General features: G+C 43.9%; 2 protein-coding genes across 33 annotated transcripts in view; one reads left to right on the top strand and one right to left on the bottom strand.

Moving 5' to 3' along the window:
• Window positions 1–27910, bottom strand: part of MAML3 (mastermind like transcriptional coactivator 3) — a 599968-nt gene that overhangs the window by 401786 nt on the left and 170272 nt on the right. For 22 of the 31 annotated variants that reach the window (XM_049097303.1, XM_049097301.1, XM_049097306.1 and 19 more), the window contains 3 exons: window positions 19686–19748; window positions 13460–13557; window positions 7861–7991 (listed from right to left, as the gene is read on the bottom strand). Coding sequence is in view for 2 of the 31 variants with exons in the window: in XM_025462285.3 (XP_025318070.3) it covers window positions 3298–3768 (471 nt within the window). In the remaining 29 variants the exon portion in view is untranslated. Of the gene's footprint in view, window positions 1–3297; window positions 4229–7860; window positions 7992–13459; window positions 13623–19685; window positions 19749–27910 lie in introns of those variants that run through there. The other 9 variants (XM_049097314.1, XM_049097296.1, XM_049097315.1 and 6 more) reach the window with 6 other exon arrangements.
• On the top strand, window positions 565–4499 carry LOC125753041 (uncharacterized). 2 transcript variants are annotated; one of them, XM_049097319.1, is made up of 2 exons: window positions 565–1453; window positions 4223–4499. In XM_049097319.1, the coding sequence occupies exons 1-2, from the start codon at window positions 1074–1076 to the stop codon at window positions 4497–4499; spliced, it is 657 nt and encodes a 218-aa protein (XP_048953276.1). In that variant the 5' UTR covers window positions 565–1073. The 2 variants fall into 2 exon arrangements, 1 of the variants encoding a protein (XP_048953276.1); XR_007403912.1 differs by lacking the exon at window positions 565–1453 and adding an exon at window positions 3040–3177 and having other exon boundaries at window positions 4223–4360.

The following is a 27910-nucleotide window of genomic DNA, read 5'->3' as shown; positions in this document are numbered from 1 at the left end:
GTTGCCACAAGTAATAAAAAATATTTTAGGAAAAGACACCCCTTCAACTGAGACTGTCTAAGAGGTGAAATCAAGAGTTCTCACCAACAGTTCTTTGAGAGGCAATCTCTTCTTGGTGAACAAAGTGCAAGTCTGTTGGGGGTAGGGGGTGGGTAAAGGGTCATCTGACCCACTACATGTCCAGAAAGTACCTTTTTTCAGGGGAGGTACTACAGCTTCAAACCCGGGCCTTTTTAAGCTCCCGGCTCTCTTAAGAGGGCCACTAGGAATCCACACAGAACCCAGGCTTCTTCCAGCAGCCTAGAACCAGGGAAGATTTCTATTTTACTTCACCCGCCCTACTTCTTGTTTGCTTGTTTGCTGTCATTCGTGCCTATGCTTGTAAATTAGGTAAGAAAAGAAATTCAGGGGATCCCTGGGCGGCTCAGCGGTTTAGCGCTTGCCTTTGGCCCAGGACATGATCCTGGAGTCCTGGGATCGAGTCCTGCATCAGGCTCCTGGCATGGAGCCTGTTTCTCCCTCTGCCTGTGTCTCTGCCTCTCTCTCTCTCTCTATCATGAATAAATAAATAAAATCTTAGAAAAGAAAAGAAAAGAAAAGAAAAGAAAAGAAAAGAAAAGAAAAGAAAAAAGAAAAGAAAAGGAATCCAAAGGCGCACAGAACTGATTAGACCGCCTTCTTAACCCAAACCAGACAGAAAAAGGACGAATCAATATTTAGTACTTTGGACACACTGGCCCCAAGAAGGTAAACAATAGCCATAAAACAGAAAAGAATCCTATTCGTCTTTATTTTTATCGTCACCATTATTGTGTGGCTCTGCCTGATTATTGCTTTTCTTTAGGGATTCCCAGATAGCCCAATCCTACAACCCAATGGAGTTGTTCTGTGCCCCAACCATGACCCAGCAGCCAATGCAAGGAAACAAGGTCCACGTTATCTTTGCAACTAACTCCTGCTTCCAAGATGTGATCTCCTACACGGGCTAAGTGAAGGAAGGCCCTCTCGTTTCAGGAACCAACGTGAATATTTCAAGTACTTATTTTTAAGGGAAAAATAGCTTGTGGAGAACGATGCGATCTTCTTCCCTGTTTGTGGCACGCAGAATTCCCGTGCAACTCTTGGCTTTAGGGCGAAGTCCGTTTATTTTCATCACACCCGTCACCCGTAGTTCCCACCGACGGCAACGGGAGGTGTGTGTGCGCGCGAAACACAAGTGGAAGCTGGAACGCGCTCCCGCTCCGTACCTGGCCTGGCCTTCCATCGGCGTAATCAGTGCGCTAACTCATTGTCACAAAATTGCTATTTTTCAGGCAATCGTTCTCCAAGTGTGCTGTTCACTTGCTGGGCCGGGACCCACTCGGAGCCACAGCCTGGGGCGCCTCCACTTAGGCCAGCGCGGCCTGCGCCTCTGCAGAGGGGCGCTCTGGCCCGGCGGGCTACCTGCGTCCAGGTAACGTCAGGCTCCCCAGCGCCCTCCACCTGCGGGGGGCGGCCCCCGCCCCGCCCCCTCCCGAGCCCGCGGGGCGCCCCGAGGTCACCCACGCGGGGCGCGAAAACTTTGCGGCCGCGCCCCCGGCCGCAGGCGCCCGCGCTCCAGGGAAGGGCCCCGGCTTTTGTTCCGACCTGGCCGGGCCGGGCCGGCGGGGGCACACGGGCCACGGGGCTGCACCCCGGAGGTCGGGGGACACTGCGCGGCCCGGAGGTGTGGAGCCTGGCGGAGAAGAGGAGGAGGAGGAGGAGGAAGAGGAGGGGCGGGAGGAGCAGGGCCGCCTGTTTTGACGCAGCGCGCGCGGCCAGGGCGCACGGGCACAGGGCGGGGAGCGCGCGGGCACGATCCCGCCGCGGCCCCGGGGTCGTCGAGCGAACCCTCCGGGGGCGGGAGCCGGGGAGGGGGCGCGGGAGCAGGGCCGGCCCCCCCACGCCGGGGCGACGCGGGGTCCGTGCGCCGGGACCCCCCTCCCCGCCTCGCCCGCCTTCCTCCGCCGGAGCCCGCCTGTGCTTCGCGCTCGGGGCGGGATCGGGGGGCGCGCGGGGGTGGGGGGCAGGGCCCCGGGGCGCAGCGCCTCCGCCCCCCCCAGCCGGGCGCCCCCCGGGCCACCGCCGCGCCGCCCGCGGACAAAGCGCCGCCCGCTCCCCCCACCCCTGCGGCCGCGCGCCCGGGAGGGCGGGGGGCGGAGGGAAGGTGCCGCCGGCGGGACCGCGAGGAGGCGAGGACGCTCAGAGCCCAAGATAAACAAATTGTTCCTCTTCACGTGCGGGGTGGGCGGGGTGGGCGGGGTGGGGGCGGGCGAGCGCCGCGGCCTCCCCTCCTCCCCGTCCCTCCTCCCCCTCCTCCTCCGCCGGCTCTTTGTCACCGAGCGCCCGGCGAACGCCGAGGACCCCGGGCCGGGCTGCGCGCCGCTGGGGGGCGGGGGGCGCGCTGGGGACGGAGCAGCGCTGCGCCCGGGCAGCCCGAGCCCGCGGTGGGGGAGGCCGCGCACTGCGCCCCCCGCCCCCAAAGCCGGAGACGCGGCGAGCGGAGATAAGAGAAAGGATCGTCCCCCTCCCCCCTCCCTCCCCGGGCTGCGAGGGGAACTGCCCCTTCCTCCCCGAGCGCCGAGGCCATTGGCTGCGCCTCCGCCGCGCACCCACCCACCCAGCCATTTAAGCCGCTTTCGGCGGCCGGCCGCCTTCCACTGCCCTGGGCGCGGGGTCCGGCCTGCCGAGTGGGCGGGGGCGCGGGGCCGGCCCAGGCCGCTCCACCTGCCGGGCGCGCCCCGGACCCCCGCGCCCCCCCGCCCCTGCGCGCGCGTCTCACCCACTGCAAAGTTCATTCACAAAACTCCCAGACTTTCCCAGCCCGCGGGGGGCGCGCGGGGCCTGCGCTCCCCCCGCGGCCCCGACCTGGCGCGGCGGCCCCGAGGGGTGGGCGAAGGGGGACGGGTCTGGGAAGGCGAGGCGAGGCGGCGCGGGGTGGGGAGCGCCGGCGGGAGAGGAGGAGCGAGCTTCCAACTCCGGGTTCGCTCGCCCGCAAATCGGCGTCTAAGAAAGGGAAAGGGGGGGTGGGGTGGGGGGAAACTTTTCCTGCGCCTCGGCCGCCGCTCCTCCGGGCTCCCTCCGCCCCTCGCGGTCGTGACCGGCTCGCGCCCTGTCGCCCCCTGGTCCCCGAGTCTGACAACCCCGACACACGGACAGGTAGCGGCGACCGCGGCTCCCCGCCCGGGAAAGTTGGGTGTCCCCGCGCGGCCCCGTGCAGCCCCCCGCCGCTGCCCCGTGCGGAGCTCCGCGCCCCCCGCGCGCCCGGTGCGCCCTCACCATGATCAGCGTGTGGTTCCTCTGCTCCGCCGAGGCCGCCTCCGCATCTTGCTGGGGTTTGCTCTGGAGCGGCTGCTTGCCCGCGCCGGCGCCCGACTTCTTGGCCCTCTGCTCCAGGGTCCGCTGGTACAGGCTCACGGTGTCCCGGCGCTCCAGCTCCAGCTGCTCCACCTGAGCCTGCTGGTACCTGTTCTCGCAGTTGACGTGGTGCCGCCGGCAGCCCTCGATGCGCTGGCGGAGCCGCTCCACCACGGTGCTGTGCTTGGGCACGGCCGCCGAGCCGCCGCCGGGACCGCCGGGGCCCCCGGAGCCGCCGCCGGCCGCGGGGTGGTTGCTGCTCGGAGCGGCGGGAGTACTATTGGGAGTATTATTCACGCCGATCCCGGCCCCGCCGAGGCCGCCGCTCAGGCTACTGTTGATGCAAATACTACTGCCATTCGCGGCAGCGGCGGGGGCTGCGAAATCCCCCATCCTGCTCCCCGGGCACACTATTTTGGAAGAACTTTTTTTTTTTTTAAATCCACCCCCCTATCAGCCTCCTCCTTGGGTCCAAGAATTAAAATAGTTTAAGTGGAACGCGGGGGAGACGCAAGCACATGGATGGAAACAGCAATCCCGACGGGGAGGAAAAAAAAAAAAAAAAGAGCGGGGATGGCGGGGGGGGGGGGGTGGAGAGAAAAGATTTGAGGGGGGTGGGTTTTTTTGTTGTTGTTGTTGTTGTTTCCTTTTTTTTTTTAAACTGTAAAGCTCGAGGGGGAAAAGAAAAAAAAGGAGGGAGAGAAGGGGGTGTTATCAGAATACCATCAGACACCTATCAACAAAAAGAATCGCAACAAACTGAGCCGGCAGCAAAAATCGGGTTGCAACTCAAGGGGAGATCCGCTCGTCTCCTGCTTTCTTTTTATAATCCATTATTTTCTAATAGGTTCCAGGAGGTTTCCGGTGGCTGGCAAGCCTTTTTCTCCCTACGTGCCGACAAAATGCACCCCATGGACACACACACAAGCATATGCCTCCGGTGCGGACACGCGCGACACGCACTCACTCCACCCCGCCTCGGACCGCGGCAAGCTTGCTTATTGCATTTTCCTTCCACAAAAAAGTTTTGGTGTTTATGCCGCCCCGTGTTCTCAAAGTACTTTGGCTGCTCAGTTGCATTTCGCAGGAACCTAGATCCCGAGTCCTCGGGCTGGGGCGCGTAAACACAGGGACGGCCCCGGGCGACTGCACGCGTCCATCGCTGAGCTCCCCTGCAAGACGCCGCGCGGAGAGCAGCCCCTGACGCCCGGCCGGGCTGCCGCTGCCGCCGCCGCCGCCGCCACCATCACAATGATCCACGGCTCGCCGCCGCCGCCGCCGCCTCCTCCTCCTCCTCGCGCTCCTCCACCTCCTCCTCCTCCTCCATGCCAGCGGAGTGATATCAGGACGCGCGAGCTCAGTAAACACGGCAGCGGCGGCGGCGGCTGGAGGCCGGGAGACGAGCCCGGGGACGCGGCGCAAAACCCGGCCCGGACTCTCTCCGCGGCGGGAGCGGGCGCGCGGCGCACCGGGCAGGCCCCCGCCCTCCGCGCCCCGCCTCGCCCTCCCCGCCCCTCCACGCCCCCCGCCGGCCGCGCGGCTCCTCGGACGGGAAGCAGAGCTGCCGGAGCCCCGAGAGAGAGAGAGAGAGAGAGAGAGAGAGAAGAGATTCCGAGCAGGCGGGGGGATGGAGCGGGGGGGAGGATCAACTTTTGACCTGTGTGTGTGTGTGTGTGTGCACGCGTGTGTGCGCGGATGGCCTCGTGAACGCGCCCGCCTGGGGTTCCTCGTTGCGAGCGAGGTACCCTGCAAAGCCCTGCAAAGCCCTGCAAAAGCCCGAGCTGCTGTTGGACCTCCTTCGTGCATCCTCCTCGTAGAACCGTGCACGGCCAGGCGGCAGCAGCGGCGGCAGCAGCGGGGCCTCGCAGCAGCTGCGTGTCGTCCCTACCCCGAGTGGCAACACAAGGGCAGACACAGAGCGACTGGAGTCCAAGGTAGTTAGAGTCCTTCGCCAGCCAGCCGGAGGGCTCCTGCGTATGGACACTTGTTCAAACTCCCCCCCACCCCAACACACACACACACACACACACACACACACACACACCACCCCTCCTCCCCGAGCCGGTCTGAACACACCAGTGCCTGATTCTGAACAAAAAGAAACAGGCAACCCCAGACAACTTGGGGGTTTGTGATGCGGTTCGCTGTTCATGATTGTTGTCATTGAGGCAATTATTGTTTTACTTAGCCCTGGAAAGGAAAAAAAAATTAAGATAAAGCAAGCAGGGACTTGGAGGTGAGACTTACAGTACATTTTAACAGACTGTTTTGAACGCTAGGTGCTAATGACAGCAGTAATTAAGGGTCCTTCGTAAATCAAGTGGAAAGATTGCAGATTTCATGGACTAGAACTATAGGAAAAACACAGCATTTCACAGTTTGTCATGACCAAAACAAAAACAAGCAAAAATAACAGGCTTACCTTATTGCTAGATATATTTCTTTCTGCGTAAATGAAAGCACAGTAAGTACAATTAAAATTGAATAACTACCATAGAAAGCAATCTCAACTTTCCTTTATCTTTCCAGTTACTGAATATTAAAAACAAAACAAAACTAAGGATCAAATATAATATCCTTGAACCTGGACTTACCTAATCGTATACACATAATTAAAAAAAAATTTTAAATGGAGAAACAGCATTTCTGTGATCAAGGGTAGTACAAAATCTTGATTGTGGGCTATTAATAATAAGGCATTTTGTATTATCTCAGTAAATCTTATAGAATTAGTTTTTAGGGTAAAAATACACCCCAGTTTTCTAAAATAGCCAGGAATAAAAGAACTTTGGATCTCATGCATTAGTCATGAGATCTGATTTAAACCATCTTCATTTCTTGGCATTGCAGATTAGCATAGGATGCTATTTCTAACCTCATAATGTCAGCAATAAGAAGCTATATTTTTCTTCAATTAATCAGGCCTATATGGTAAACTATATCTTTAATATCCCTGGATTATATGGTAAAGCGGGCAGCAAGATATTGATTAATGTGCTGTGAGATTACCTTTAAGTAGTGAAACCAACGTGAGAGAGTCTCTTTCATTGACGCTGCTGTACTATTTCAGAAGACTACTTAGTTAACGTGCAACTTTCTGTGTCGTAACTGCCCCTCCTTGAAGTCTGTTACAAAATTTTACTGAATTAATTCTATAGCGAGAAATCAATTCAGATTCTAAAAACACAGAAAATTGTAAGAAAAAGACATCACAAAGTAGTCTTTGTCTTCTTCACATGTTAACTAAATAATATCTCTATTAATTCAGGAAACACATGGCTTCACTGCAGAGAGGAAGCTATGACTCTGCATTCACGCTAATCTCTCTTCACTATGCTTTAATTCTTATTCCTTCTCCCTCCAAGCATGTGCATCAACCATAAAAGACTATAGTTTGATTTACAGGGTCTTGAGTACTGGGTCTTCAGTTTTGAAACCTGAGTTCTAAAGCTAGCTCTTTCCTGTGGCTCAGAATTTAATTTTTTATTGAGAATTTGGCAATTCTGAAAAAAAAAAAAAAAAAAAGAGGACAACATAGCAGCAAAATGCATTCCTGTCCGGCTCTTTACCTCTCCTATCATGAAGGGAAACCAAAAATACACAAGAATTTGCATCCTTCCCTTTGAGGGCCAACAGGTGGAGGAGCACATTTTGTGGCTTTACCCTAGAGTTCCCCAATGACAAATGGAGCTATTCTTGCACAACTACAGCATAGTTTGCTACTTTGGTGCATGAGTGGACCATACAAAAAAGAAAGGCCGACTCCTCATGGGTGTATGTTCACGTGCGTGTGCACACACACACACAGAGGCACCCGCCTTTCATCTCATCAGGATGGTGGGAATGGCAGCCACAAGCGCCAAGACCAAAATGTAGGGACAGAAAGGACTGTCAAGTTGTGTACTGGGAAACAGGGGAAGAGTCTTTAAGAAAACTGACCTGTGCAGTGGAACTGTGACATATTTGAGGTCAGAAACCCCATCCTAATTGTGCTGGCTGATTAGAAGAAAGAAGCAGGAAGTGAATGAGACTTGCATCTTGAGCAACAGAGTCAAGTCATGCTGAATTAGAGATCTTAATCTGCTCCAGTGACCTTAGAAGAGACAGAAGCTTTCATACTGGCTACTTCTAGACTCTCGTGATATACTCCCACGAGGCTGCCAGCCTTGTTGGTCACCATCCCAAAGAACTCCATGAAAGTCCTAGAGAAGTCCAAGTCCTGGGGAAGCCATATTAGCTCCTTTTCCCTACCATACTCTCCGATAGCAGAACCACCTTTATCTTTTCTTTCAGCCTGCTATGTAGAAAAACTTCTAGATGGGAGCTATGGACACATCATCAGTGCTGTTGGTCTAGAATAGCAAAGAAATCTGAGATGCCATAGCAGTAATGAGAAAGAAAGAAATTATGTGGCTGCCTCCCCAGACTTTGATGATATCTCTTCGAAGGCCAAAAAAAAAAAAAAAGAACGTAATGAATAAGTACCTGTACCAAGTTGTCCTGAGGCTCTGGCTCTGAGCCAAAGTTGGCAGTTCTAAGGAGTTGAACCAGATTCCCTTTTCTTTAGGCCAACGATGCATCATCCTTCTGTGTCCATCTGATAGGACCCAGTGTTCCTGTGTCAAAAAAGAGGTCATTGGGTAGAAACTCCAGCTTAGGTGCCACTTCTGCTTCCCCATTTATGTGGATCATAGGACTCTTTATCACTACACCATAAGAGTACTCTGCTGCGCATCTAAAGGTAAGCAAACCTTTACCCACGGAGTGGGCCCTGGTGGTCCTGAGTTACTAGCAGCAGTGAGTGTGCCATCAACCATCTAGCAAGAGCTATCATATTTCACAATTTCACAAATACAGCTTTGGCCTTCTGTGTGCCAAGAGCCTGTGTTAAGCGCTGTTAATACAGCACAGCACTCGAGAGCCCAACCCCAACCTCAGTGATGACCAACTAGACTCAGAGCAGTAGATGCAGTGGTAGAACTAATATGAAGCGGGTATGAGAACACATCAAGGAGACTTCAAGTGCATACATGGGGCTCTAAAAAGGCTTCCCCAGAACTCACTCCAAACACCCGGCAGGAGAAAGCCGCGCAAAGGTTGGTGGGTGCAGTATGCAGTGAGGAGCTAGGAGACAGCTAGAGCAAGGCTGTTCCAGCAAATCCTCCAGTGGTTCATTCACAGGAGTGTGGGGGTGGGAGGATGTGCTGAGAAACAAGGCTGAGGCTGGGGAGGGCAGCGGGATCCAGGTTGTGCAAGGCCATCCAGAAGTGTAGATGATATCCCTGCAACAATGCTCCCATTGAAAGGATTAAAGCTGATTCACGCTTTTTACTTTGGCAATGCAACAGATGTGTTCATATAGCATTTTCTGTGTTTCTGAAGAAACTGGTTCTATAAAATGTTTCACCAGAAAGGCTCCTGAGCCGAGTAAGTTTAGGAGATGGTACTGTCTCTGTCGAAGATTCATGACCACACTGAAGGCCGCAAGAAATCTTGCAGCAAAACATGTTCAGCTGTGTTTAACCTAGTAATGCCCAAATCCTGTTATAGGCCACAAAATGAAACATATTGGAGAAAGCTCCGAGTAGGAGAGAGCAAAAATCGAAGACAGTTCCAAATCCACTTAAGTTCACAAAGATTGCCTGGGCAGGCAGCCTCTGACAAAGATGCACTCCCTTTACCATCTGCTCTGCCCCATCCCTAGCACCCAGGGCTCAAGGCCTTTCCCCAGTGTTACCCCCTGTGTTGCGCTCTGACCTTGGAGCAGTCAGGAAGTAGCAAGACAAAGGCACAAATCCCAGGAGGGTGGATTTGACCAGCCTTTCTCAGCATTAGCACTTCAAGTGTGCTATATTAATATCTATCTCCAAAAAAAAAAAATATCTATCTCCATATAATAAACCTCCTTATTAGGGGGAAAGGTCAGCTGTATTTAACTGAAAATCTTAATTATGTAATAGCTTAAAAGATATAGAGTTTCATTACTTTTGAAGCACGTGCTTTGTCTAGTCCAACAATTACTGGCCTCTTGGAGTTATTTTAATAAGCTCCTTCTACCTACTAAACCAATTGTATATAGGAGACATACCCCATGGGCTAGGGGTGTGTCAAAGTACGTTTCCTTAGGTATTTAGATATTTCTAGCAAGACCTTGTACATTATTCATTCTCACTTTGTATTAAGAAAGAAAGTGTTTACTAATCTCTAGACCATGTCACAACTTTTGAGAGGAATATGAATTAATAGGGTTTATTTTCTTATTCATGTATTTTAATATATATATGTATATAATAGTTTTATGGTTATTAGGAGAGAGAACATGCCTCTGGGAGTAATCAACCACATAATAGACTTAACTACCTCTGCACACCTTTTCTACCCTTCCTCTTCTTGAGAACCACTGCCATGATTAGCTTGTCTCTACTAGAGAATTACTAGTTCACAAAGTATTCTTGAATAAAGTCCTTCTCTGTCTGTGTCTCTGCCTCTCCCTCTCTCTCTGTGTCTCTCATGAATAAATAAATAAAATCTTTTTTTAAAAAAGTCCTACATTTATAATTATTAACTTAGGTCAGATTTTATACCTATTAAAGACAGACATTCATGTTAATATCAGGAATAAGAAAAAAAAAACCATCAGTCCACATCTGCTTGTTCAGACAAGCAGACAAAATTTTTAAGACCCTTTCATTGCGTTGCACATCTACCTCTACTCTCAGTGCTAAATAATTTTATATAAGGCATCCATCTTGAACAAGGTCTGGCTTCCATGTAAGATATTGAAGACTTTTGAAATTAGGGGAAATGTTGATAAAAATCTTTTATTTATTGAAGGCTTATCAGCAGAAAAGCTATTAACTTTAGAAACAATTATTTAACAAATAAAGAGCTGAATAATTGTACTTTCTTGTAAGCATTTGTTGGTGATCAGCAAGAGCATAGGATATAATTTTAATGGTCAGCATTTATTGAAAACTGGCTCTTGGAGCCCATGGGTGGCTCAGTCGGTTAGGTACCTGCCTTTGGCTCAGATCATGATCCCAGGATACTGGGATCAAGCCCCATGCCAGGCTCTCTGCTCAGTGGGGAGCCTCCTTCTCTCTCCCCTCTGCCTGCCACTCCCCACATCTGCTCTCTCTCTCTCTGTCAAATAAATGAATAAAATCTTTAAGAAAAAGGAAAAGAAACCCGGCTCTCTTTCAGGTTCGATTATTTTCCCCACTTCATTAGTGAAGAAACTGAAGCACAGAGAACTTAACTTTCCCCAAACTAATCCCCACAGATTAAAGGTAGCAGAGTCTGAATTCAAACCCAGACCTTCTGACCCCAGAGCACAGGTTATTGAAGGAGCATGACATGGAAATAGGTTCCTAAGGTCCTTTCTATGAGACTAAAATTACTGTGTTTTACCTAGATCTCACTTTAGCAGAGGCATGTTGTTGTAGTTGAGGAGGGACTCAGCTCAGGAGCCTTTCTTCCAGAAAGCTGTCTTTCCCCCTTGCTTCCTCAGCCCCCGTTCTAGGTTAGCCAGTCCCTCGGTGTTCTGCAAATTGTGACCGTTGCCCCATCTTGGCACTTACCTGAGCACATTGTACTAATAACTGTCCCTTTACTTGTTTACCTCTCACTTGTGTTCTGTTGGTCTTTGGCCCTAGCCCAGAGCCTGGCTAGGACAGAGCTCCGTAGCAGTGTTTGAGGAGTGAGTGTTTGGGAAAGAGCAAACAATTCACAATTCACCAAAGTTACAAAATTGGAAAGGGAGTCGTGACCAGTCCTGAATTATTGTCCCAGAGGAGAGAAATACTGTGCTGCCGTTTTGTAAGAACCATTTGGATGCAATATAAGAAAATCAAAGTATGATGTGATCTATTTTTCAAGATGCTGTTTCTTTGGGGTTTGAGGTAGTTTATAAATCGGCTTGAAGAAGCTCAGGGGCGGAAGGCAGATGAGAGTCGATCCAGCCTCTCACAGATCCTCTCACTGCACCCTGCTGTCAGGGTGCCAGGGGAAAGGGCTCACATTAATCCTACACCCATGGCTGTGTGTCAGGGACTAGGCCAGGCTTTTTTCATACGTTCACCAGCCTAATCTCAGCAACTCTAGAAGGTATGTAAACCAGAGTTGGCCAAAATGTGCCTTTAACAGGAATTCAACTATATGCTCTCATTGTGTGTGTGTGTGTGTGTGTGTGTGTGTGTGTGTATGTGTGACAGCTACTTCATCTGCACTAAAAAAAGAAACAGTGAAGGGAACTATTTTAGAGTAGCTGAGAGTCAGTAGAGGGCTGTACCAAATCATGTATACTTATTTTACTTCATGGATAATGTCTTAAGATAATTGTACCTCGTGCCTGAGTACAATGTAACTTCACCATATTATGGTGAAGACTCCAATTTTATGATTGAGAAAATGAAGTCTTAAAGAGTTTATATAACTTGTATTCAAATCAGCCCTCAAGCCCCTGTCTTACGCCCCTGTCCAGAAGCCCCTTGAGTCGTTTTCTTGCTGTTCTATGGGGCTTGTAGCCCTGTCTCTACTCTTGTCATCCATTCAGCAAATATTTATTGACTATTGGCAAGTCCTGTGATAGGTGCAAGGGATGCATATTTGAACAGAAACGTTTTCCTCTCCAAGGGAGCTACAGGAAATGTAAATCACACAACAGGCTGACATGAGAGGAGTATCGTCAGCTCTTGATTGACCGGAGCTTGAGGGAGGGTTAGGAAAAGATTTGTCACAGTTAAAACAAAACTAGTGAGAAGGGGACTGGAAAAAACTGTTAACCTAGGCTTAGTTGGAGTTACACCTGGTATTAAGGAGAAGTTTCCCATCCTCTCCATGCCATCCAAATGGTAGGCGACAATAAGGTAGAAGAGTTGAAGAACACAAAGCCTCACTTTCATTGTCTGATGGAAAATTGCACAAAGCTACCTGTTTAATGGCTTCATCTTGTCTGTTCCTCAGCCGTGCTCCCTTTTTAACATTGGAACAGAGCCTAGGCAGCATCAGTTTGTCTCTGAGCAAACTACATTCTTCACTGTTACTCTAGTAGACAGTTCAGGTCAGCAGTTTTTAAGCCATGTTGAGCCCTGAGAATTCCCCAGAGGGCCTCAGGGGCTGCTGCTGTATGGTTGGGGGAGGAATGATTGGGTCTTGGCCACTCTTTAACCCAACTGCCTTCCTTTCCAACTTGGAGTAAAATTTCCTTTGAATAAAGGGTTCCACAGCTAAAAAGAATTTGAAAATAGTTCTGTGTTTCATCTTATTTTTGCTGGCAAACTCTCCCTCCCTCCCCCAGCCAACCCACACCCTCTAATCCATACATACTATCATTTCATTCTCTTCTCAGTGTCACTAAACCCCAGGTCACGTTGGCTCAGAATCAGTTAACTTTGGCTCCAAAGTTTAATGATCCACTTGCTAAATGTCAGCTTCATCAAATTTCTATACATTCCTCCCAGCCGGGCAGGTTTAAGAACGGCCCCAACTAAGTTTGCAACGAGATGGAGAAAACTGTTTTTCTAGAACTCCAACTGGGTAGTGTTATGCATGCTCAGAAGGAACACTAGGATTATCGGCCTGGAATAGTGGTGGGGTGGAGTTTACGAGACCCCAGAGTCATGCAAAGGTAGACAGTTGATAATCTGCGTGCTAACAAGGGTGTGTCTTGGTGTCACCAGGTTTTTGTCCTACTGAGTGGGGCGTCATGCAAGTTTTGGACAGTGGAGGGGAGACAGCTACTGGTGATGGAAGCTTTTCTGCTAACTCTGTTTCTCCTAAATGCCAAATAAAGTGATTTCAAAGGCTCCAAATGATTAACCTACCCAGGTCATTCATATGCTTTGGAATAGTCTTGCCTCAGATTATATGCAGGCCTTTGGTGAGACCAGAAAATAATCAAATGCAAAATGTGACAACTTGGGGATCAGTGTATTAGTTACCTAATAATCTCCCATGAGATTCAAAACAAAGATCTCAGCTTTGGCTACAATGCCCTTCATTGCCTCTGTGTCCCCTCCTGCCAACTCTCTGTTAAAGAAAATCTTCAGCATGGGATAAGTAAAAAAAAAAAAGTCTGTAATACCTCAGCTGCCATAAGGAACAGACCTGGATGAAGTAATGTCTGCCGGGGACAGTGGAAGTTCACTGATCCAATTCCGCTCACCATCCATGGATGAGTAACTGACAGATGTTGCAAAAAGACAAGAAGACAAGGCTGATTGGCAAGGGGCAGGAGTCTACCCAACCTTAAAATAGAAACAGTGTGGCATCTGTTGGTTAAAATAAAGTTCCAACCATGGACATTTTGCAGGTTGATGTTATATAGACTTATAGTCATTAAAAACTTTTTTTCTCCACAAAAAGCACTATTTTTTTTTTAACTCTGTTAATCCACCCGAAGTATTGCATTGTTGTTTTGGCCTTCTCGATTACCATACCTGTGTCATCTGGTAACAGAACACCTATACCTCTTCCAAACCCTCCTACCTACATTCTCAGCCCATGAAGTTTGCAGAGGGAAGGGGAGACCAAACTCTTCTCCTGGCTCCAGGGGCAGGTTGGTCACCCAGGTCACCTTCCTCTTGATAACAGTGATTCAAAGATGGTCATGTGACCAAGGCTGGTCCAGTTAAAGCTTTCTCTGGGAATTTTGCTGGAATTACCAGAAAAGGAACAGTTTCTCCTTCAGAGATCTTGGAAGTCAAGGACAATATAAACTTGGAGCTGCCTGGGGCCAGCTTTGATATAATAGGGACACAGTCTGAAAATAAAGCCAACTGAGAAGAAAGCAGAGCCAAGAAATGGACATAGTTCTCATGGCACCATTTCTGTCCTGGATCCAGTTGGGTCTAGAGCCAGGATACCCTGGAACTTCCAATTATGTGAGCCAATAATTCTCCCTTCTCCTACATTTTCCTTCTTTCCTTCCCTCCTTCCTTCCATTCTCTCAACTGTGTGTGTGTGTCTGTGTGGTGTGATCGACACATCCATCAGTTAGGGCCGGTTGAATAAATAATATTATATCCAAATAATGAGATATATGCAATCATGAAAAAGGCTCATGTAAAGCTACATATGAATCATTGCATTATTTATTCTAGATAAAAATAAGTGAAAACAACTGAAACTCTCATTGGGAGATGCGATAAATTAAGTATATTATATCCATACACTCAAATAAGCAACTGTTAAAATGAGTCATACGTAGCTAATTGATTGACATTAAAAGATGGTCATGACATATTGTTGATTATAAAAAGCAGGTTATGAAACAAGTTACAAAAACATTCTTATTTTTAAAAAGTATGTAATTTGGGGTAAGCAAATCTAGCAAACTCTGAAACCTAAACATTATTACCCCGGGATTTTACATGCTTTTTTCCCATCATTTATTTTCTTTATTGCTTTAATTGTAAATGTATATACTAGAGAGAGAAAAAGAAAACTTTCTATTTTCTACAAAAAAGAAAAATTGAGAAAGGAAGAAAGGAAAGGAGGGAGAATCTGAAGAGAAGTGTGAATGGGAGCATCTATTGTTTGAACTTTGCCTAAACAATTCAGGAAGATTCAGGGAGAAGGTTATACCATCTCATGAATCTTCAAAAAGGTATTTTCCAGGTGGACAGATGAGAAGAGAGCATCCAGAAGGATGAACCAGGAAAGGTGAAGTTTCAAAAAACTAAGAAGCCATTATATGTTAAGGAATAAGTTTTCTCGTATAGCTGGGTCAGTAAATTAGCAGTTTAATCTTAATAACTAGGACAGAGTCAAAGTCGATGTTAACACAAGAAATTTCATATCAGGATTATGTATGGGATGTACAAGGGAAAAGAAAAATACAGTATCTCAAGGACACTGGTCTCTATACCCAATTGTTGACCCATATCTCTCTTTTTGAGGTCCACTGACTATTTCTTTTTTTTTTTTTTTTTTTTTTAATTTTTTTATTTTTTTTTTTATTGGTGTTCAATTTACTAACATACAGAATAACACCCAGTGCCCGTCACCCATTCACTCCCACCCCCCGCCCTCCTCCCCTTCTACCACCCCTAGTTCGTTTCCCAGAGTTAGCCCACTGACTATTTCTAACTTACCACGTTCAAAGCAAAACTCCTGTTCTCCTCTACAAATCTGCTCCTCCTCTAGAGTGGTTAATTTTGTATGTCAACTTGACTGGGCCATGGGGTGTCTGGATATTTGACTAAATATCACTCGAAGTGTTTCTTTGAGAGTGTTTTTGGATACAATTAACATTTTAAAATGATTTTATTTATTTGAGAGAGAAGAGAGCATGCACAGGGGCAGGGGTTGAGGGGCAGAGGGAGGGGGAGAAGTAGATTCCCCACTAAGCAGGGAGCACAATGCAGGACTCTGTCCCAGGACCCTGCGATCATGACCTGAGCTGAAGGTAGAGGCTTAACCCACTGAGCCACCCAGGTGCATCCATCTGGATGCCATTAACATTTAAATCAATAGACAGAAAAGCAGATTATGGTCCTCAAGGTGGGTGGACCTCATCCAATCAGCTAAAGACCCGAATAGGACAAAAAGGCTGGGCCCCCTATAAGTAAGAGAGAATCCCTCCTGCCTTCATGCCAGAACATTGGATTTCTTTCCCTGCCTTCACATTTGAATTGAAATACATTAGCCCTTCCCGGGTCCTGAGCTGCTGGCCTTGGGACTGAAACTACATCATCAGCTCTTCTGAGCCCACAGTTGGCCAATTTGCCCTGCGGATCCTGAGGCTTATCAGCCTCATAATCATGTGAGCCAACTCCTCATAACAGATTTCTTTCTCTATGTTTATATACATCCTATTGATTCTGTTTCTCTGGAGTTCCCTGACAAATACATTCTTCCTTTCCCTGTAAAAGAAAAAAATGGTTAAATGAGTTTACTAGTACGTCAAGAAGAAGAACCTTGGGGTCATCCTTGACTCTCCTTTCTTTCACACTGAAGGTCCATTCAAGGTAAACCATGTCAGCGCTGCCTTTCCAACACACCCAGAACCTGAACCTGACTGCTGCTTATCGTGCCTCCTATACCATCGTGGCCTAAACTTCCATCATCTCTCATCTGGCCCAATGCCGTTGCATCCTTCCCGGTCTTCCTGCTTCCGGCCCTGCCTCTTTAAAGTCGACTGTCTGCACAGAAGCCACGATGGTGCCCCTTCCCAACAGGTCAGATCACGTCCAGCCTCTGCTCAAAACCCACTAACGGTTCCCATCTGATTCAGGGTAAAGTCTGCTGTCCTCCTCGGGGCCTCTGCACGACCTGGCTGCCCCTGCTGCCTTACTGGCTCTGTCATCGGCCACCCCCAGGTCACTGCTTCCTTGCCTCCTTGCCTATTTTTTCTCTTTCTTTTTCTTTCTTTCTTCCTTCTTCTTCTTCAGGACTTCACTCTGTTGAAATACTCTTCCTAGCTATCCAGTATGTCCCTCAGACCTTCTCTGCCGCCTCGTATGAAATAATCTTCTCCACCTCCCTACGTCCTCTTACTCTTCTTTGAGGCATGTTTCACCAGCCAATGTACAGTGCATCTTATTTTATCCTCTGAGACTCCTCCTAGAACATGAAGCCCATGAAAGCAGACGGCTGCCTTACTTTGGTATCCTCTGCACATGGAGCAGAGGCCGGCATGCAAGGGCGACTCAATACCTGTTTGCTGATTAATTAAATTTCTTTCTATACATTGAACGAAACAAAATACTTTCGATGTGGTTACGGTTAACAGTTATTGGTCACATACTATATATCGGGCGCTATGCCATGCTTCTTACATAAATTAACTCCTTTAGTTCTCACAACAGTCCTCGGGGGCTCAGAGCATTTTCTGAATGAGAAAGTGAGGCAGGAATGACTTTACTAAAGTCACGTGCTGATAAGGTGTGGAACCTGGATTCTGGCCCAGGCCAGGCTCCAGAGACCACACTCAACTGCCAGGGTCTCCCCTTCAGAACATACTTCCTGCAAATGCATTAAGAGACACTGAAGAAGCAAGCAAGGATGAAAAAGACTATCCCCTAAATGTATTCTTCAAGGATAAAAAAAAAAAAAATGTTTCCCACCATATAGTATGTCACCAGTTCACAGCGAAACAGCACAGCAGAGAGTAAACACACAGTGAAAAGCTCAGGGGACTCCCCTGCAGTTCACACTGTGGCAGCTTTGAAGCAATTTGGTAGAAACTAACAAGGTAACAGCAAAGGCTTGCTTGAAAACCTTTTTCGGGTTACACATACATGGTTAAGTTGGTAGGAGCATCACCAGCCCATTTGAAGAGGCACACAGTCCTTTTTACCCTTGTAAACTTCTTCACGTGTGTATTCAACAAATATTTACAAGCACCATTAGGTGTCAGGCACAGTTCTGGGCACTGGACATATAGAAATACCTCCTTTCATGAGCCTTCGTCCCCATTTGGAATCAAGTGGAGCTTACATATCGTAGTGACTTGGAGCTAAGCTGTATAGTCAGACTTGGGTACAAATCCCAGCCCTGCTGCTCCTGGTTACATGATCCCCAGCAAGTTACATAACTTGTCTAAATCTGTTTGTCTATAAAATGGAGGCAATGTTGATAATCAGATCTACCGCACAATTAGTTTATTTGAGGGATAAAATGAGGTTACCCGATACACCCCAAGCATTCGGAAATATGCTACCTGTGATGGTGAGAGTGGACCTGTAAAATCCTTGTGATTTTAAAAAGGTTTTGTATGTACGATGAATTTAAAGTTTCCCTAAGTTTTCCCACTAGACTCAGTTTCTCGTTAGTGACAAGATGTTGTTCAAATTTTAGTGTCTTAAAAGCGTGCACGTTCAGTCCACATTTTCAACCAGAATGCTAAATTTTGTGATGAAGTCATAGGGCCTTACACTCACAGTTAGACATCATAATGTGACTATTAAAAGAACTCTGATTCATTAATTCATTCATTCTTTTCTCCTTCTGGGGTTATCTGGGAAAACTGCCCATTTGCAGAGAGCTCCTTTGGCTATCTTCCTTTACTTTGCAGAGCCCTCAAAACCAAGTTCTTAAGTACCTCATAATGGTTCCATGAGATTGTTGATTTTGCTTATAACATGTCAGAAGTAACAATTCTTATACTACTAAAAAACTCATTACAAAGTATAAGGGATATCTCAGGTGGTTTCTGAATGGACTAAATATTCATATTTATTTACAGGCTCTTCTGCTTTCGTGGACATTAGACCAGGAACTTAAAACCATAAATTCTAATCCTAGGCCTGACACTAATGAACTGTTTGATCTTGACTTCATTGGTATTTTGGTGTTTACCTATCTGTATCAGAAAACAATTATCCGGGGCACCTGGGTGGCTTAGCTGGTTGCATATCTGACTCTGGATTTCAGCGCAGGTCATTATCTCAGTGTCCTGCAATCAAGCCCCCAGTTGGGCTCCACACTCAGTGGGGAGTCGGCTTGAGGATTATCTCTCCCCTTCTCCCTCTGCCTTTGCCGCTGCTCGTGCTGCCTCAAATAAATAAATAAATAAATAAATAAATAAATAAATAAATAATTTTTTTTTTTAAAAAGAAATGTATTGTCTATATCATCTCCAACTCTAAGATTCTACACTTGCCCATAAATAAAGCTAATCAAGAAATCTATCCCCCCGTGGTCCATGGAACCGAACGTGAGGACACAGGGACCTATTAAGGAACAGAGGAGCACAGGGGCTCTTGCATTTCAAGTTGTAATCCGCAGACAATAAGACAGTAATAAGGGCTACAGGAATAAAATTCATACATTTTCAAGCATAAAGATATATAATAGTTGCATACATTTTCTTGAGAAATGTGTGAATAATATTGAGCATTTAAAACCTATTGAAAAAAAAAGAAAAAATAAATAAAAAATAAAACCTATTGAATGTGCAAGTGCTGATAGACCTAATCCCGTGTACAAAAAGTTGGAAACTAAGGCTTTCTTTGTTGGTTGTGCAGTGACTCTAACCAATCCCATGGTGCTTTTGAGTTACAATCAATATTAGATTTGAGACTCAATTCAGACCCGCACTTCAGAGGGGGCCGGTCTTCAGATGACAAGTTATCGCCTGGCACATAACTTTTTGAGGACTTTGGGAGCCTTTGAGATAAAAGGGACACATTGAGTCTGAGCTCCCAATGAAACAGAATTAACAAAATGTCCTAGCTTAAAACCATTTCACCCTTTGAAAACAAAAGAGCTCCTCCAGGACAATTGGCTATATATTTTGCAGATTGAAAGGGATCACTGAGTAAATGTTCTGGTGCTAACATCCTCCTGGTGAGGAAAATGCTTACCAGCATTCCTTTGGACTCTGCAAGTCGGGCTCCTTGCACAGAAGAATGAGTCTGAGGTGTTTTCTGAAGGGAGGTTGGAGACAGCTTGTTAGAGCTGTGGCTAAGCCAGTAGTATTCTGAATCCATTGAGCTCTTTTCTGTTTCTTTTTAATATTGCAATGAATCATTTATTCATAGAATTTTGAATAAATAGACATATTTTCTCTAGTAAACTTTTAAATAAAAGAGCCCTCAAATTCATTTACTTTAAAAATGTAAACATTTTTTAGTTGATATAACATCTATCACATAACCCATTTTCATAAAGTAGGATTATTAATGTCATTACTTAATTTAAAAGTCTTATCTTGGGGCACCCTGGTGGCTTAGTGGTAGCGCATCTGCCTTTGGCTCAGGGTATGATACCAGGGTCCCAGGATCAAGTCCCACATGGGACTCCCCACAGGGAGCCTGCTTCTCCCTCTGCTTGTGTCTCTGCCTCTCTCTGTGTGTCTCTCATGAATAAATAAATAAAATCTTTAAAAAATAAAAGTCTTACCATTTTTTTACTGTAATCTCATATGTATATATATTTTTTAAATTTATTTTTAAATTTTTTAATTTAAATTCTAATAATTAACATACAGTGTATTATTAGTTTCAGAGGTAGAGGTCGGTGATTCGTCAGTCTTGTATAACACCCCATGCTCATTACATCATGTGCCCTCCTTAATGACTCTGTTACCCAGTTACCCAATCCTGCAACCCCCTTCCTCCCCAACACGCTGTTTTGTTTCCTATGATTAAGAGTCTCTTAATGGTTTCTCTTCCTTTCTAATTCCATCTTGTTTTATTTTTTCTTCTTCCCCTATAATCCTGTTTTATTTCTTAAATACCACATATGAATGAGACCATATGATAATTGTCCTTCTCTGATTGACTTATTTCACTTTACATAATACCCTCTAGTTCCATCCACATTGTTGCAAATGGCAAGCCATTTTTTTTCATGGCTGAGTAGTATTCTATTGTATACATGTACCACATCTTCTTTATCCATTCATCTGTCGATGGACAACTGGGCTCTTTCCATAATTTGGCTATTGTGGACATTGCTGTTATAAACATTGGGGTGCAGGTGCCCCTTCAGGTCACTACATTTGTATTTTTGGGGTAAATCCCTTGTAGTACAATTGGTCGCTGGTAGGGCAGCTCTATTTTCAACTTCTTGAGGAACCTCTGTACTATTTTCCAGAGTGGCCGCACCAGCGTGCATTCTCACCAACAGTGTTGAGAGGGTTCCTCTTTCTCTGCATCCTCGCCAACATCTGTCATTTCCTGACATTAATTTTAGCCATTCTGACAGGTGTGAGGTGATATCTCATTGTGGTTTTGATTTGCATTTCCCTGATGCTGAGTGATGTTGAGTATTTTTTCATGTGTCTGTTGGCCATATGTATGTCTTTGGAGAAATGTCTGTTCATGTCTTCTGCTCATTTCTTGATTGGATTTTTTTTTTTGGGGGGGGAGTGTTGAGTTTGATAAGTTTTTTATAGGTTTTGGATACCAGCCCTTTATCTGAAAAGATTATTGCAAGTGTCTTCTCCCATTCTGTAGGCTGTATTTTGCTTTTATCGACTGTTTTCTTTGCTGTCTAAAAGCTTTTTATTTTGATAAGTCTCAAAAGTTAATTTTTGCCTTTGTTTCCCTTGCCTTTGGAGACAGATCATGCAAAAGTTGCTGTGGCCATGGTCACAGAGGTTGCTGCCTGTGTTCTTCTCTAGGATTTTGATGGATTCCTGTCTCACATGTAGGTTTTTCATCCATTTTGAGTCTATTTTTGTGTATAGAAATGCAACTGATTTCTGTGTATTGATTTTATATCCTGCCACATCGCCGAATTCCTGTATGAGTTCTAGCAATTTCGGGGTGGAGTCTTTTGAGTTTTCCACAAAGAGTATCATGTCATCTGTGAAGAGTGAGATTTTACTTCTTTGCCAATTCAGATGCCTTTTATTTCTTTTTATTGTCTGACTGCTGAGGCTACGACTTCTAGTACTACGTTGAACAACAGTGGTTGAGCGTGGATGCCCCTGTCATGTTCTTGACCTTAGGGGAAAAGCTGTTTTTCCCCATTGACAATGATATTCGCTGTGGGCTTTTTATAGATGGCTTTTATGATATTGAGATATGTTCCCTCTATCCCTACACTGTGAAAAATTTTAATCAAGAAAGGATGCCCTGGGTGGCGCAGCGGTTTAGCGCCTGCCTTTGGCCCAGGGCGCGATCCTGGAGACCCGGGATCGAATCCCACGTCGGGCTCCCGGTGCATGGAGCCTGCTTCTCCCTCTGCCTGTGTCTCTGCCTCTCTCTCTCTCTGTGACTATCATAAATAAATAAAAATTAAAAAAAAAAGAAAGGATGCTGTACTTTGTCAAGTGCTTTTTCTGTATCTATTGGGAGGATCATATAATTCTTGTCTTTTTATTCATGTAGTATATCATGTTGATTGAGTTGCAGATGTTGAACCACCCTTGCAGCCCAGGAATAAATCCCACTTGGTCGTGGTGAATAATCCTTTTAATGTACTGTTGTATCCTATTGGCTAGTATCTTGGTGAGAATTTTTGCATCCATGTTCATTAGGGATATTGGTCTGTAATTCTCCTCTTTGGTGGGGTCTTTAGTTTTGGGATCAAGGTAATGCTGACCTCATAGAATTAGTTTTGGAAGCTTTCCTTCCACTTTTATTTTTTGAAAGAGCTTCAGAAGAATAAGTATTAATTCTTCAATTTCCTTGCTGGTTATGGGTCTGTTCAGGTTTTCTGTTTCAGTTTTGGTAGTTTATACGTCTCTAGGAATGCACCCGTTTCTTCCAGATCATCTAATTTGTTGCATATAGTTGCTCATAATATGTTCTTATAATTGTGTTTCTTCAGTGTCGGTTGCGATCTCTTGTCTTTCATTTATGATTTTATTTATTTGGGTCCTCTCTCTTTTTGTTTTGATAAGTCTGGCCAGGGGTTTATCAATCTTATTAATTCTTTCAAAGAACCAGCTCCTAGTTTCATTGATCTGTTCTACTGTTCTTTGGGTTTCTATTTCATTGGTTTCTACTTTAGTCTTTATTAATTCTCTTCTCCTGCTGGATTTAGGCTTTATTTGCTGTTCTTTCCCTAGCTCCTTTAGGTGTAAGGTTAAGTTGTATATTTGAGAACTTTCTTGTTTCTTGAGAAAGGCTTGTATACGTTCCTGTTAGGACCACCTTTGCTGCATCCCAAAAGTTTTGAACAGTTGTATTTTCATTTTCATTTGTTTCCATGAAATTTTTTTAATTCTTCTTTAATTTCCTGGTTGACCCATTCATTCTTTAGTAGGATGCTCTTTAGCCTCCAAGTGTTTGAGTTCCTTCCAAATTTCCTCTTATGATTGAATTCCAGCTTCAAAGCATTGTGGTCTAAAAATATGCAGGGAGTGATCCCAATCTTTTGGTACTGGTTGAGACCTTATTTGGGACCCAGTATGTGATCTATTCCAGAGAATGTTCCATGTGGACTCGAGAAGAATGTGTATTCTGTGCCTCTTGGACTTCATTGCCTGCTTCCTTCCCCAGATTAGGGAAATTCTCTGCTAGAGTGTAGAGGGCAGTGTACCTCCTGCCCTTCTCTCTCTTCTTCCTCTTCTTCTAGGATCTCAACTATTCTAATACTGTTTCACTTTATAATAACACTTCTTTCTTGAATTCTCCCCTCATAATCTAGTTTATAATCTAGTTTATATCTAGATTATAGTTTATATCTATAATCTAGTTGTTTATCTCTTTTTCTCAGCTTCTTTATTCTCCATCATTTTGTCTTCTATATCACTAATTCTCTCTTCTGCTTCATTTATCCAGCAGTTAGAGCCTCCATTTTTATTGCATCTTATTCATAGTCTTTTTTATTTTTATTTGATTAGACTTTAGTTCTTTTATTTCTCCAGAAAGGGATTTTCTAGTGTCTTTTATGCTTTTTTCAAGCCCAGCTAGTATCTTTATAATTGTTATTCTGAACTCTAGTTCTGATATCTTACTTATATCCATACTGATTAGGATATAATGGCAACAAGCACTGCCTCTTGTTCTCTTTTTTGAGGTGAATTTTTCTGTCTTATCATTCCTACAGAAAGTCATCGCTTTTCTATTTGTAGAGTGGCAGCTATTCTTTTCTTAGATCTCCGGTTGAGTTCGCAGGTGTTCAGAATGATTTGATAACTATCTAGGCTAAATTCCTGGGACCAGACAAAACTAAGTGCTCCTACTCTTCTGCTATCTTGGACTCTGTAATCTCCATTGAGTTCTTAATTACCGTCCTCCATGAGCCAAGCAAATTAACCTGGATCTGTTGCACTGCCTGAGAAGGAATAAGTGACTATATTTTTGCATGTCTGTTACCTCAGTGTGATTTTTCTTGGAATGTGTGTTGCAGTGTGACTATATTTGATGCAGATAGATGGTTGATTCCCTGAGCTTGATGAAGTAGGGTGCTAAACAGAAGATAAGACATTTTAAAAAATCTTCATCACTGCAAATGAATTATTTTTACATAAAATAGGCACTCAACTTATGAAAATTATAACTAAATAAGGTAGAATAAATGTAAGACATTACCCTCTTGAATATTTAACTGGCCACAGTCCTGAATTTTCCTTACCTCCACACATGACTGGATACTTACATAGTTGAGTAGCTATAGGAATCAATTAAAAATGAACATCCTTAAGTATAAGAAGATATGAAAAAGAACTGATTAGAAATTTTAGAAAAATATACATCCTTTAAAATTAAAAATCTTAATAGATGGGATAAAGTCAAGACTGAAGTCAACCAAGGATAGAATTGGAAATAGTGCTGGGGAATTCACACCAAATGCAGCATAAGAAGACAAAAACTATGAAAGAGAAGTTGAGTCATGAATAATAGATGGAGAGTCTCCAAAATAAATCTATAGGAGTTCCAGGGAAAAAACAGATGAAAGAGAAAGACAGAGAAACAATATTTGGAGAGGCAATGGTTGAGAATTTTCCACAATTGAACACCTATCCTTGAACTAAAAGTTCACAACAAATTCTAAGCAACATAAAGAAAAATAAATGGTTCACATTGTAGCGAACCTGTAAAACATCAAGGGCAAATAGGACAATCCTAAAAGCTACCAGAGAAAAAAGACATGTTACCTATAAAAAAGGATAATTAGGCAGGCAGCAATCTCCTTATCAGCATTGATAGATGAAATAACGATTCAAATCATCAAAGGAAAATAATTTCCTATCTAGCTAAATTCTCACACTGGACCTAATCTATCATGCAAAAGAATGACAAAATAGATACTTCACTCATAGAAAGTTTATGCCTCATAGACCCACTGCAGAATTAACTTGAAAATAAAGAAATGAGCCTAATAATAATATTATAACAATAGCTAACACTTTTCATACACCAGCTACTTTTAATCCTCACAATAACCCTATGAGGTAGATATATATTTTAAAAGCTCATTTCACAATGAGGAAACTGAGATACAGAAAGATTAAAATCCTATAGCTAGTAAGAATCAGGATTTGAATCAGGCAGGCTAGGGAGACATTGGAGAAAGAAATAATAATAAGCAAAGAAGTTGAGAAAATAAGTGGGTATGTTTTAATTAACCATTGACTATAATAATAAACCTTTTGTGATTAAAAAAAGAAAAAACTAAAACTCTATATAATAATAATATCAAGAGTTCTATGTCTAAATCATGCTAAGACTCTCAATGTGTTTAGGAGAATGGTAATAAATAATAATTTAAAACTTTCTATAAAAACTTATAGTTACATAGGTTAAAAATATAAGGGTAACTACAAGGATAGAATGGTAATTTACAGCTTCAGGATCAGCAAAGAAAATTAAAAATGGAATAAAGGCATTTATCAACTCAGCAGAAAGCAAGAAAAGAAGGAAAATTATGATAAGGAAAAGAATGGTAAAAAGAAACAAAAAGACAGTAGTAAAGACATATTCAAATATATCACTAATCATAATAAATGATTGTGAAATGAAATTTGCATACCAAAGGAACTTACCAATCTACTGTATTTTTAAAAATTAGCCAAGAAAACTTATTATCCAAGTTTCCTATCTGCCTCCTACAGATTAGTATTATTTTAGTCAATGATACATTGAGAACATTCAAGGGATGTATCTTGCATTTCTAATTTAAAAACCCATATTTAAAATTGAGACTTGTGTTTACATAACCATAATGATAAGGGAAATTAAAACCTGACAGATGGATATTTATAAAAACTTATATTTCAGGAAAGGACTTAAAGTAAGAAATCCTTTCCAACTGTTTCTTTAATTAGAGAGCAATTATTTTAGAATAGAGCTTTTCCTAATTGTACTCTAGACTATGTCAAAGGGAAAACTTGTAGCAGTCTTTAAACTTTCTTTCACCTAAATTTTTAGATAGGATTGCTTTCCAGAATGATTTTCTAAACAACAGTATATGAAATCTTGTTGTTAAAAGGCCAAATGTCTACGTACTTCTTCAAAGTTGAATGAATTTTTTAATATATTAATGCAGATGGCATCCGGTATTTAACACACTGAGCTAGAAAGAATAACTTTAATTGTCCATGTGCTGTATGAATATGAAATTAAAATGTAATTCTCATTGATGAGAACCTTAGATTCCATGTGATGATTAACTCCAAGAACACAGATTTCTGCATCTTGTGTGGAAAATGTACTTTGTAGTAGTAACAACATTCTCCGTTTTCAGGTTGTCATTATTTTGCTTTTTTGATTACAAAGTGCAAAAGATTTCCGGAAAAATTGCCTGCACATTGAGAGCTGCAGCTACCACCACAATCAACATGGAAAACTGTTTCATTATCTAGGGCTCCCTCCTGCTACCCCTTTAAAGCCACACCCACTTCCTCTCCCACCCATCCCTAACCCCTGGCAACCACTAATCTTTTCTCTATCTCTTTAATTTTGTTGTTTCAACAGTGTTGTATAAATGGAATCATTCAGTATGGAACATTTTTTTTCTTATCCATCGTTATTCTCTTGGGTTTCATCCAGGTTATTATGTTTGTCAAAATTTCTTTCCTTTTCTTGGTGAGTATTCTTCCTTGGCATAGATATACCACAATTTATCCATTCAGTCTTTGAAGGACAATTGGATAGTCTCCAATTTGGGGCAATTATGAATAACACTGCTATTAACATTCATGTACAAGTTTCTGTATGAACATAAGTTTCCATTCATTCAAGTCGCTAAATCATATGATAAGTACATGTTCAATTTTTTTAAATGCCAAACAATTTTCCTGAGTGGATGTACTATTTAACATTCCTACAAGCAATGTATGAGCGATCCAGTTTCTCTGCATTCTTGCAGCATTTTATGTTGTCATTATTTTTAATTTAATCCATTCAGGTAGGTATGTAGTGATATCTTGTCATTTTAATGTACATTTCCCTAAGGAATAATGAAGTTGCCTATCATTTTATGTGCTTACTTGCCATCTATATGTTCTGTTTGGTGAAGTGTGTGGGCATGTCTTTGGCCCATTTCCTAATTTTATTATTTGTTTATTTACTGTTCTACTTAGAATTCTTTATATTTTCTAGATACAAGTCATTTGTCAGATATATGTTTTGCAAATATTTTCTCCAGGTTGGAATTTGTCTTTTCATCCTCTTAAGAGCCCTTCCCAGTGCAAAAGTTTTTAATTTTGATGAAGTCCAAATTAACAGCTTCTCCCTTTATAGATTCAAGTTTTTGCACCTTTTTCAACAATAAGTTGAGTCTATTTTTGTGGATTTCTTTAAGGTTTCTCTATTCTGTCTCATGGATCTACGTGTCTATCCCTCCACTCATCACATACAGGTTTGATTACTGTAGCCATATAAGTCTTGAAATTGGGTAAGCTAATTACTCCTACTTTCTTCTTTTTTCCACTCCCCAGAATTGTTTTAGCTATTCTAGTTCCTTTTTTATTTCACAGAAGTTTTAGGTAATCTTAATTATGTCTACAAAAAATTTTGCGGGTATTCTTATAGGAATCACTTTAAACTTGGCAAAATTGACATCTGTATTGTGTTGAGCCTTTCAATCCATGAACACAGTATATCTCTTCATTTATTCAGATCATCTTTTTGTATTTTTATCACACAGATTCTATACATTTTTATTGGATTTATACTTAAATATTTAT

Source organism: Canis lupus, chromosome 19 (assembly GCF_003254725.2).
Source record: "Canis lupus dingo isolate Sandy chromosome 19, ASM325472v2, whole genome shotgun sequence".
Classification (NCBI taxonomy): domain Eukaryota; kingdom Metazoa; phylum Chordata; class Mammalia; order Carnivora; family Canidae; genus Canis; species Canis lupus.
This window is presented reverse-complemented; position numbering and strand designations above follow the sequence as displayed.